The sequence below is a fragment of the Pholcus phalangioides genome, unplaced genomic scaffold, assembly GCF_987345545.1.
Source record: "Pholcus phalangioides strain wild (caught in Gottingen) unplaced genomic scaffold, Ppha-v1.0 ptg000008l_1, whole genome shotgun sequence".
NCBI lineage: Eukaryota > Metazoa > Arthropoda > Arachnida > Araneae > Pholcidae > Pholcus > Pholcus phalangioides.
In genome coordinates, this window is record NW_028301601.1 from 59,540,642 (window position 1) to 59,553,610 (window position 12,969).

General features: G+C 40.4%; 1 protein-coding gene across 5 annotated transcripts in view; it reads left to right on the top strand.

Moving 5' to 3' along the window:
* LOC149084670 (uncharacterized) overlaps positions 1 to 12,969 on the top strand; it is a 183,596-nt gene that overhangs the window by 108,008 nt on the left and 62,619 nt on the right. The window contains exon 1 of one of the 5 annotated variants that reach the window (XM_089235084.1): positions 9,592 to 10,234. The exons of the other annotated variants lie outside the window; for them this stretch is intronic. Within the exon in view, the coding sequence (XP_089091210.1) occupies positions 10,071 to 10,234 (164 nt within the window). The 5' untranslated portion in view covers positions 9,592 to 10,070. Of the gene's footprint in view, positions 1 to 9,591; positions 10,235 to 12,969 lie in introns of those variants that run through there. 5 annotated transcript variants of the gene reach the window in all.

The following is a 12,969-nucleotide window of genomic DNA, read 5'->3' on the forward strand; positions in this document are numbered from 1 at the left end:
AAGTTATTTCGGGGATCTTCGATAATAACCGACAAATATGATGAATTTACTACGATTTTTTGAATTAATTAACTTGGGTATTATGCATAATATCGCCTTTAAAAGTGACGAATTTACGGAAATTTTATCAAACTTACCAAAATGATCGGGGGATTATGCATAATAACCCTTATTTATCATATTCGCCGTAACATATTATAATTATATACGCAAAAGAAAATAGTTTTTTTCCAACCAAAATGTTTCATTCGCATGCGCAAAGAATCTTCTTCAATTTTTGTGCGTGTAACAAATATGTGCGCAAGGAATCAAAAACGCTGATTAAAATAAAATCTAGTAAATTTTGTTCATTATATTCCCCTCCTCCTTCATTAAGGAGATGTATATTTAAATTTAAAAATTTTGTACAAACGTGCCTCTTTGTTTGTGGCCCTCCCCCCCCTTTATTTGTACGGACCTAAACGAGATGAGCGGGGCTGTTATAGGCCGTGGCGGAGAAGTTTTTGGGACATACGTTTCGTTATCGCCATAAGGCCGGGATGGCCAACCAGGCACGGATCCAGGACGATGTGTTGGGGGAGGGGGAATTATTGTGTAAGTTCTTTGAATTATCCCGTATTTCACGGGACAAATTTTCCCATATTATTCGACATGGTAGGAGCAATCGTTCCTACCCCCCCCCCCCTTCCACTTCATCCGCGCCTGAGCGAAAGCAGACACCTTCAGCTGCAAATGAATTCGAGGCAGTCATATCCAGCTATGAATGTATTCGAGGCAGTCATCTTAAGCTGTGTATGAAATCGAGTCAGTCATCATCAGCTGTGTATGAAATCGAGTCAGTCATCATCAGCTGTGTATGAAATCGAGTCAGTAATCATCAGCTGTGTATGAAATCGAGTCAGTCATCATCAGCTATGAATGGATTCGAGGTAGTCATCTTCAGCTGTGAATGGATTCGAGGCAGTCATCTTCAGCTGTGAATGGATTCGAGGCAGTCATATCCAGCTATAAATGTATTCGAGGCAGTCATCTTAAGCTGTGTATGAAATCGAGTCAGTCATCATCAGCTGTGTATGAAATCGAGTCAGTCATCATCAGCTGTGTATGAAATCGAGTCAGTCATCATCAGCTGTGTATGAAATCGAGTCAGTCATCATCAGCTGTGTATGAAATCGAGTCAGTCATCATCAGCTGTGTATGAAATCGAGTCAGTCATCATCAGCTGTCAATGGATTCGAGGTAGTCATTCTAAGCTATGAATGGATGCGAGGCAGTCATCTTCCGCTGTGAATGGATTCGAGGCAGTCATCTCCAGCTGTGAATGGATGCGAGGCAGTCATCTTCAGCTGTGAATGGATTCGAGGCAGTCATCTTCAGCTGTGAATGGATTCGAGGCAGTCATCTTCAGCTGTGAATGGATTCGAGGCAGTCATCTTCAGCTGTGAATGGATTCGAGGCAGTCATCTTCAGCTGTGAATGGATTCGAGGCAGTCATATCCAGCTATAAATGTATTCGAGGCAGTCATCTTAAGCTGTGTATGAAATCGAGTCAGTCATCTTAAGCTGTGTATGAAATCGAGTCAGTCATCATCAGCTGTGTATGAAATCGAGTCAGTCATCATCAGCTGTGTATGAAATCGAGTCAGTCATCATCAGCTGTGTATGAAATCGAGTCAGTCATCATCAGCTGTCAATGGATTCGAGGTAGTCATTCTAAGCTATGAATGGATTCGAGGTAGTCATCTTCAGCTGTGAATGGATGCGAGGCAGTCATCTTCAGCTGTGAATGGATTCGAGGCAGTCATCTTCAGCTGTGAATGGATTCGAGGTAGTCATCTTCAGCTGTGAATGGATTCGAGGCAGTCATCTTCAGCTGTGAATGGATTCGAGGCAGTCATATCCAGCTATAAATGTATTCGAGGCAGTCATATCCAGCTATAAATGTATTCGAGGCAGTCATCTTAAGCTGTGTATGAAATCAAGTCAGTCATCATCAGCTGTGTATGAAATCGAGTCAGTCATCATCAGCTGTCAATGGATTCGAGGTAGTCATTCTAAGCTATGAATGGATGCGAGGCAGTCATCTTCAGCTGTGAATGGATTCGAGGCAGTCATCTTCAGCTGTGAATGGATGCGAGGCAGTCATCTCCAGCTGTGAATGGATGCGAGGCAGTCATCTTCAGCTGTGAATGGATTCGAGGTAGTAATCTTCAGCTGTGAATGGATGCGAGGCAGTCATCTTCAGCTGTGAATGGATTCGAGGCAGTCATCTTCAGCTGTGAATGGATGCGAGGCAGTCATCTCCAGCTGTGAATGGATGCGAGGCAGTCATCTCCAGCTGTGAATGGATTCGAGGCAGTCATCTTCAGCTGTGAATGGATTCGAGGCAGTCATCTTCAGCTGTGAATGGATGCGAGGCAGTAATGTTCTACTGCGTATGAAGCGAAGGTAGACGTATCTTCAGCTGCGAACGGAATGGAGTTTCTGATTTCAAAGCGATTCTTATGAATTTTTATGAAAATATTTTTCGTATGTAAATCTTTTACATCTGTTTGAAAAAATGTTTTCATTCCACTATAGCGTCGAATCACATTAATCAGCAAGGTCTATTCACCGCAAATTACGGTAGCTGTTTGCGGTCACGGCTCTGGAGTCAACTGATTGATCACTCACCCTAGAAAAAATTTGAGATTAAGCATGCGTACAGCCATCCATCTTCTAAATCAAGCGTGCTCAACCTTTAGGAGAGTGTGGGGCTACTCAAGTGATCTGTAAATGTGCTGCGGAGCGCTTGAGTGACTGGATCTGTTTCTCGGGTCACTCAAGTGATTTATAAATGTGTCACGTGTCATACAAGAGATCTGGGAATATGCTACGGGTCACTTGAGTGTCGTGGAAGTGTACCACGAGTAACTTCATTGATCTGGAAAGGAATACAGGCTGTTTGAATGACCTGGGAATATGTCACAGGCCATTTAAGAGACGTGGAACTTCACCGCGAGTCACTTAATTTATTGGAATATTGTAAATTGTTGTACTGTATTTGTTGATTCCCCCGTCAGAGTCAGTGGGGACGTGGTCATAAGGTACACACACAAAGGGTGCATATGAGAAGAGCACGTAAAAATGAAACGAAATTGCGTTTAAAAATTATATTTTCGGATAACACTGCCCCTGATAAACATAAAAAATACAGTCGGTGCTCGATATAACAACCCCCCTCTTCCCTTCAAAAACGGACGTTATATTGGGAAAGGGTCGTTATATCGAAAGTGAAACATACACGATAGTCGTTCCTTGAAAACGTTTGGGACTTATCCTTACACTGGTCGTTGTTATGGAATGGTCGCTGTAACGAGCGTCGACTGTATTAATTCCGTGCCCCACGCCCTGGTCCCCTTTCCGCCTTGCCTTTCGTGTGGGGAGGAGGGGGAATGGAAGCATGTGCATGCTATTATCCTCATGATGTTGTACTTGACCTTACACATGGCAAATCGGTATTCGCGAGACATTCTCGTTACTCATTGCGTGTGTAATAACTTCTATTGTGTTCGGGCATTTTTCCGGTCACGGCACATTCTGGACACAGACGGACCAAGAAAAAAGTGGTGTGTGTGTGTGTGTGTGTGTGGACCCTTTTGTCTTGAGGGGGCCCTTCATCTTCGTTGTTGTTGTTGTCAATTTCCGTTTATTCATAATTATCTTACTTCAATAACAACCTTTTTCGTTTGGTCTCCCTCGGGGCTTGTGAATAGTCTTTTAGGTCGCAATGTAGAAAAAGAAAGCCAAGGGAGAGGCCTGAAGAAAGATCTCGATCAAGTCTCATTCCACATGGAAAGTATGCGCATGTGTTTTCATTCCCCGAAAGTATGAGGATTAGTGGTGATGATGGAAGAGAACGTAGAGATCGGAACCGGTCCTTTTATTTCTGTTTCGTTGGGTCCTCATCCATCATCCACGTTAATGAGAGGGTACTTGGCTTTACAACAGGGCGACACTCGGCTGGATTGGAAATCATCTACTCTTCCCCCCCATCGGGAGAAACTCCTTCTCTTCCTTTTGCGAAGTGCGGGCCACTTCATTGATTTGAAAAAGTGTCGCGGGCTACTACAATTAAGTGATCTAAATGTGCCGCGGCCTGCTTGAGTGCTCTGGAACTGTAATGCGTGTCACTTAAGTGATCTGAAAATGTACCGCGGGTCACTTAAGTGCTCTAGGACAGGGTTGTCTTAAGAGCATCATTGGCCCCCGGGCAAAGAGATTTTTCAGAGGCCCCCCGCCCACATCCCAAGAAATGCCTGTCTACCAATTTATATGCACTGTACAAAAATTTCAACCAAATATTGTTATCATGAGGCTCTCTTTCTACACTTGAGGCCCCCCACCCCGGGCCGCGCCCGGGTGAGCTCATGTGTTAAGATGGCACTGATCTGGGAATGTGCCGCAGGTTGCTCAAGTACTTTGCAATTGTACCGCGGTAATCTATACATATGCTGCAGGTCACTTAAGGGATCCGATAATTTCGCGCTGGCCAATTTAATGTTCTGGAACTGTGCCGCAAGTTACCCAAGTGATGTTGAACTACACCGCATGTCACTCAGTTTATATTGAATTGTGCCGTGGTCCGCTTGAGTGATCTGTGAATATGCGGTGGGTCACTTAAGTGATCTATGAATAGAACAGTAGGTCATTTAAGTGATTTGGAATCGCACTGCTGGTCGCTCAAGTAATCTAGAAATGTGCCGCTTAGTTCATTTTTACAAAATTAGGTTTGAAGTCGCTGACCACATCAGATGACTACGAGGACCACATTTATCCCTCGGGGTCATGGGTTCAGCACGTATGGGAAGTATGCGTTTTCATTCCACAAAAGTGTGAGGTTTAGTAGTGATGATGGGAAAAAAAGGGAAAGGTGATCGGGGAACCGGTCTTTTTGTTTATTTTTGCTGGGTCCTCATCCATCAGCCACGTTAATGAGAGGGTACTTGGCTCCAGAACCGGGCGACAAACGGCTGGATTGGACATCATCTACTCTTCCATTGCTCGGGAAAAACTCCTCCTCTCCCTGTTGCAGAACTGTGTACCTTATATATAAAGATATTTTTCCATTTCTCTAATTCTTCAGGGTAATTTTCTTCGTGAATTTTCGGAGGTGCCATTGGTGAGTTATGGGTACCCTTGGGCGTGTTCAGTTTTGTTTGAAATTGTTATAGGCCTACACTAAAATAAGCGCACGGTAAATGAGTGCAGCATATAACGGGGATCCTGCTATAACAAGCGATTTTCGAGTGATTGTCGAAGAGTTAATGATAAAGTTATAAAAATATTTGGTTACAGCGAGATGAAAATTATGAAGCTTTCGCTATTTCGTCAATAAAATTTTCCAGAAAGGTGCAATCCCCCCCCCCCAGAATTGGACTATAACGGTAATATTTAAACTTTTGTCACTCGCGGCTTCCTCGATCTATTCATGATTCATCTGCGGCTCCCCAGAATAGTTTAGTACACATAGTGTCAAAAGAACCTCTTCTTAAAGAAAGCATAAAATCAAATACCGAGAGAATCAATGGCACTTGTGGTCTCCCAGGGCCAGAAATTTCTTTTGAGGGGTCGGGGACCAAATGGACTGGTTGAACAGAAGACTTTATCATCTAAGTCCATGTGTATTCCGGCCATTTTCTCGCATTAGGAAATTTTTTTTCGAAATTACATTTGGGTTGGGGTGAGAAAGTTGGGTGTATTAGTTTGCGTAAATTCTTGTATTGAAATGCATTCATATCTTCTGGTGGCCCAAGCGCCCCAAAAATAGTTAAAAATTCACACTTTTATGAATGTATTAAAAATTGTAAATTAATGAAATTTTTTTATAAATTTTCCAGAGTATTCAGGTATTAAAGTATAAACTTATAGATAATAATAATAATTTTATAATAAATGCATGAAGTATAAATTTAAAAATCAAAGCAATAAATCGTAAAACTTATAAAAATTGAACTTATATAATTGCTTTTTTAATTGTATTAATTTGGGGATTTACACAGTTGTTGTAATGCTTTTTAGTATTAGAGTGTTTGATATGGCTTCTTGATCTTATCTTATTCAATATGAATCCGTATCTCTTCTCCACACACACTTTCTGACGCCTCAGACACTGGGAGAATGCATTTTTCAACTGCTTAGATATGGCATGAATATTTTCACCATTCCTTCCAACTTTTACTATACTAAATAATTTTATACATTCAATAATAAACAATAAAATGATTTTTCATTCTCCATCTGTATACTATTTTCCCTGTGAAATCGATTATTTGGCTCATTTTCGTATTTTTTATTCAAAATTTGCGTAAAAATCGATTTTTGGCAAATATTTAAGTGTCTTGAGGGCACCGGAAGAAATTAATTGAAGTTGAAAAAAAATTTGTATTTATGCTAGTATGCTTAAAAGACAACTTTTGCACCCCAAGCCGTTTCTTTTATCCACATTCCGATTTTTCGATCCACCCTATTCCCCCTAATTTCGCTACGTATTATAGCAGTTTATCCTTTTTCACTCCAGAGGTGCGAAGGCATTTTGACATACAATAAACACAAATCAATAGAATTTTTTTTTTGTAATGGTTAGTTTTATCTCAGGTTTGAAGTGGGTTTTAGCAATAATTATGTATCACCTTTTGAAAATCACTGATTTACATGCTGTACTTCTTTTGCGTACAAAATTTTTCAAACTTATCCATTTTATCAGCCCCCCCCCCCCCCGTTTCCACAATCTTGGAGCTTTCCCGGGGGACTCTTTTCGAGGATCTCTCACGGACTCATCAGTTATAGGCCGGAGCAGCGGTTTTCAGCCGGTGCTCCGCGGAGTCCTTGGGGCTTCGTGTCCACCTCCTTCCCCCCAGGGGCTCGCACTGGAGGAAAATAAAAGGAAAACAGTAAATTTGAAAAAAAAAATCAAATATTTTTAAATAATAAAGATAAATCAATAACTTTGATGAATAATTTAAAAAGAACCAGGCCTACATAGGAGTTATACGCCAGAAAGAGTTCCGCGAGTCAAAGAAGTTGGGAACCGTTGGGCTAGAGGGACACAACCTTTTCAGTCGGAATTTCTGCCGCTCGCGGGCCAGAAACTTGTATGTATAGGGACCACCATATGACCCGTATTTTACGGGACATTCCCATAATTTTAGCGATCCCATCGTTTTCATATAAAATGCCCCTTTTTTCCCATATTTTTAACGAAGCTAGCTTGGATTTTTATTTCTTTACTGAAATTAATAATCAAAATATTATTTTCTTGATTTATAATTTATATTACAATAATTACAACTCTATCCTAATTAATTATAGTCATATAAATATATTTTTGTCACGACATAAACCTTTTTTTTTACCGAATTGAATTTTTATACATTGCGAATCGCAGTAATTCCCTATCATTGGTAATTTTCCAGCAATTTTAGCGATATTTGGCAACTTTGCAAGCTTTTTACAATGTATTTGGCTATACTTGGCAATTTCACTTGCCTTAAAGCAGGGGTTCTCAATCTTTGGAAGCCCGCGGCCCGGTTGATTTCTCTTTTGTGAGTGGAAGGCCCGGTCTTGCACACGGCTAACGGAAAATAAATGAGGAAAAATGAAACAGCGTGTGTGTGTGAAACACTCGCGGCCCGGTTTGACTAACTATATAACTAACTAACCGTGCCCATGTTCTACGGGACTTCTAACCGAAAAGCCATCACCGGGGAAACATATTTTCAATGTGTTTAAAATGCAAAATGAAATAATACATATGCTCATCCCATACGCATTCCACAATTTCTAAACGGCCCGGTTTGACTGATGGTTGGGCCCGGTGGTTAAGAAACACTGCCTTAGATCACAGGTCTTCAACGCATGACCCAAATGTGGCCCTCGAAAAAGCCGCTTTAAAGTTAATGCAGCTTTGTCCTTGAAGCTCTTCGAAGTGGCCCGTCGTGAAAAACACTGAAAGTTGATGAAAATTAAAATCATAATTATAAATCGACGAAGCTTGCAACTTTGAAAAGTTGAGCAACGAGTCGACACTTATATAAAAAGTCCCGCAGCACGTGTTGCGCAACATGTTGCTAAACTTGTTGCTGAGTGTGGTAAGTTCTTTTGAATGGATTCTATAAGGTACGTCCACAATCAGCAACAAGCTGCTCAACACGTGCTGCAGGACTTTTTATATAAGTGTGGATGTGTTCTGCGACTTGTTGCTCAACTTTTCAAAGTTGCAGAACACTTCCACACGCATATACAAAGTTTGTTGCCCAACTTGTTGCTGAGTGTGGACGTACCTTTACGAATATTACGGTAAGGCTTAGTGTGGTGGCCCGCGGGATTCATGGGAAGTTGTAATTTGGCCCGCAATGTCTGGAAGGTTGAAGACCCCTTAGATAATGTTTTTGTGTGGTAACTAGTTATGCCTCTTGGGGATCCTAATTTCTCGTATTTTGAAGGAAACATGGTCAGTCTAGGTATTTATCGTGGCATGTATTGATACTTTTCTACCGGAACCCCTTGGCGGGCCGCAAGTTGTGCACCCCTGAATTAGGAGTTCCAGTGCTACCTAGAGGCAACATTGATAAATGCAGTACGGGGGGGGGGGGGACTACACGGGGCTATCCCTAGCGTTGCATTCCAATGTATATGAATGAATGCCAGAGAAACTTCAAAGGCCCGTCCCCGAACCTGTCAAAGTCGGAGGATCCCGCTCATAACACGATGTTTAAGCGTGATTAGAGGCTTTTGCGTGACATGGGGATTATACACATTGTGATTCATATTTAATGTATACACACAAACATACCTCCGCATAGTTATACGTGTTAGCATGTCTACACTGAAGGTTGACTGGCACGATGTTTTTATTTTCTACGTGACTCGTGTTCTTGAATGTCAACTCTTTCACGAAACTTTCCATTTCCAAAAAAAAAACGTCAGTAAAGGTAGAAACATTTCTATGTTTCATCTTGTTTCCGAACAAAAACAAAGTTTCAGAAACATGAAACAAGGGAAGTCAGAGATCATTTAAGATTAAGTTACCTCTCCCTACTACATATGATAATAAAACTACTACTAATACTCGCGTGACTGTATGTCGAGATCTCGGATTTCCACCCGTGTTGCCTTACGACCGGGCGCGCTCACCATCTCTTCCCATCCATCTTTGGGCTCTGTTACCTGACATTCTATGTGGAAATCAAACCACATCACCTCTTCGGTCCTTTCTCCAGCAATACTTGACGCCACGGAAAAGATCAACTGCCACCTATCCCATTCGTTTTCGCGAAGGAAGAAGAACAACAACCCTGGAATTAACGCTAATTACCCTTGGCATTTAATTGCAGGTACTGCCTGATGGGTCCCGTGGAGGGCGGGGTGCATCTAGTGATGGCCGCCAATACTCATAGGAAAGGTTTGTGGTGGCCAAGTTTTTTTTTTTTGTTGCTGTTGCCGCTTGTCCATCGTCGGATGGAATTAATGCCAGGCGACCGAAAAAACCAGTTCTTTATTTTTTTGAAGTCTCTTTCTCCTCCTCTGCTTGATGATCAGTGGTGGTTTGCCGAGCCCAAGACCTACCTGGCCCGGCCCCGTGTACTCTCTTCTCTCTCCTCAACCTTTTATTATTATCGAAAAAATCTCGCCAGTAGTAAAAGTTCTTGAAAGAACCCGGTCCGTGTGTGTGGATAGCGGGGGAAAAGAAAAATATATAGATTGTGTTTATAGAAGAGGGTTTCTATAGCGGGTTCTTATTGTTTTGCTGCTGTTGGTGTTTTTTGTTGTTGTTGTTGTTGTGGATCGGGACCACTACGGTAGCGGTTTCGGTAAGAGGTTCCTCTCAGATCTTCTCCGAGGAACTCGTGAAAGTGTTTGTGTTGGTGCCGTGTTTTTCGAGTGAAAGTGCTATGATGTGGAAATGGATGAAGAATTTTTTTTAGAGATGTGTGCTCTAGTGTGTTTTCTGTGCCATTTGGATTAGTTTATAGTGTGTTTTTTGTTCACCCTGATCGGGGAGATTTTTTGTGTTTTTCGTTACGAGTATCATGTCATGTTCGACGAAACCGATCAAGGCGAGTTCTGTTTTGGTATGCCGGCAGTGGTGGAAAGTGTGCTGGCTGTATGGGGATCAGTACAAGCTGTACCGCCAGCTGTACGGGCGGAAAAAGACCACCGTCCAGCAAATGACACAGACTACGCTATTCTCGGAGTGAGTTTTCTGTTGTTTTTTTAATTTGTTTTCCTTGTTGAGGGGAATTAATATGCAGTACGTACTAGTTAGTATAGTTGTAATCTGGAATCCATTGGAAAAAAATTGATAATATAGTAAAACCTGTCTTCAACATAATCGGCAAGGGACCTAGATTTTTTTCCGTTGAACACAGGTTTCCGCTAAAAAGAGGTTCAATCGACATATAATGTGTAAAATTATGTAACGATCCCGTGTGAGATTGAAATAAAGTAAAAAATAAATTTATTGAAGATAAAGTAAATAATTTTTGAATATAGATTAAGTAAATAAATATAATTAGTCTATATATAACTACGGTACTGTGTTTAGGTATGGACAGTATTTGTGTAAAATTCCGACGTTCACTGTTTTTCTTCTAAAATGACGACATTTACGTTCTTTCTTAACTTCCCCAAAAATTTTCAATTAGGGTGTCAATATTTGCCGTACATTATCGTCTTTGTTTAATTAATCCTCAGCATCGGGGCTGTAACTAGAACTAAAGGATGTAACTCACTAAAATTTGTGAGGGAAAGGGAACAACATGATTTTGCCGCCCCTATCACTGTAAAACTCGATGATTTTACAGCGATGTTTTTGTTCCTACCTAAAACTTCCAACCCCTGAATTTTTCCGCCAGGGCAGTTGTCCTTTGCCTCCCTCTAATTAATTCCGATCCTGCTCAGCCTTGAAATCACGGAATACACACACAGCTTGCATACAATTGTGTAAGTCTTGCGTATCATTTGTCAATTCAACCCTCACACTGATCTCTTTCGCGGAAAAGCATGATTTTCCGAAACTTTTTGCTACAATTTCAGAAAGCAACTGCTTTATTATACATGGCTTATCAAAACTTCAGCATCAAGTTTTCGCCAATCTAAGGGTGGATGATGTAGGATAGATTGCGTAAAATATTTCGGTGGAGCACTTTAATATTTTGTATGATCCTGTGCTCGCCAGACACTCACAGTGTTTGTGTGAAATTTTCCGTTGAAGGGCACAATTTTCTTTTCCTTTTCCACGTTAGGCCGGAATTACACTGTATAAAAGTTTGATAAAATCCCTTTTATAATACTTAATACGTATATAAAACTTGAAAAGTCCAGCCAATAAAGCTCATAGGTTACATTCGAGCAAATGCAACTGATAATCTTACTGGTTGGATTTTTCAAATTTTATAAACGAACTTTTAGAAAATTTTTATAGTGTTATCCCGGCCTTAGACTGGTTCCGTTTAATCCAGGTTTTTTAATTGTATTTTGGCATTGAAATCACGGGACCATGATATTTTTTTCCGTTGAAGACAGGTTTCCGCTTAATACAGGTTCCGTTATAAAAACAGGTTTTACTGTAATAATAAAATATACATTGCATGCATAACTTTATTTTAGAGTACAACCACATTTTAAATCAAAATCCGAATTCTTACTTCATTCTCTTCATTTCATTAACCCTTTTAGATCCGAGCATTAATTTTTGGAATTTTCAAAACATTTTAGCATTTTTGATATATAAAATACTTATATTAAAACATTTTAATGTATTTTATCAGCAAAATCTGTATTTTTTCAAATTTTCATATTTCTTTTTGAAGGAATAATTCACCTCCCTCAAATTATTCATCCAAACTGATGCAGGGTGTATTCATTCGTATCCACATACAATTTTTTTTCCAGAATTTTATTGTTAAATTTAATACAGTCGGATCCCAACGTTGTAACGAACTCCAGGGGACCAGAGAAATCACTTCGTTGTAGCAGGGTCTGAAAACGTCATACCATGGACCGCTAAATCAGTGAAGATACTAAACAGGGTCTAAGGTTAAGCAAGTGATGAAGCAACTCTAACACTACTACGATAATGTATCCCGCTCATAACGTTCTCACTTTGAACGTTTTCCTGCTTAGTATCACTTATTTTCGTGGTTCCATACATATAATTCAGATTTCTCTTTATAAGCATTTTCCCAATTACAACGTTTTTCTCACGACGGTTTTTTAAAAAACGTTATCAGTGGGATTCACTGTATATAAATCGCATATACACCTCGTAAACGATCCTTTGAGGAATTTAATAGATATCATTTTTTGCAGTAGTTCTCAATCATGCCACAGTAGACGCTCAATATAACGATTTCCTTCGTCCCAATGAAAACGGACGTTATACTGAGAGGGTCGTTATATCGAAAGTAAAATATATATGCCCCAAAGCAGAATGTTTTGCGTTGTTCTGCGACGTGCCCTCGGCCGACTAGAAATGTGTTCTGCAGTTCCCATAATATATAGTTTTCTACATTTTTCTTAAAATCTTCCAGATTGTTCTGCGACGTACGTCGCAGATTTCGACATATTCTGCTTTGGGGCATTTGAGACTTATCCTACCAGTCGTTGTAACGTGTAAGTAACATGTTTAGTTACCAGTAACCAGTCGTTTAACGTGTAGGTGTCGCTATAACGTGGAGTAGACTGTACTACAAAACTGCACTATGTCTAGAAATTGACTATAATCCTTTACGAAATAATTTCCTGAAATGACTCCATAATGATGATTTGTCTTACCTGAAATATTGGTAAACATAGCTGTGTGTGTGTGGATTAATTAACTAAATTTAATATACATCTTTTAGTTTTTATTTAAAGCAGAATTATTGGCGGGGGGGGGGGGCATGCGTAGACATGGTCATGCCCATATCCAGTCCTAGTTGGGATATG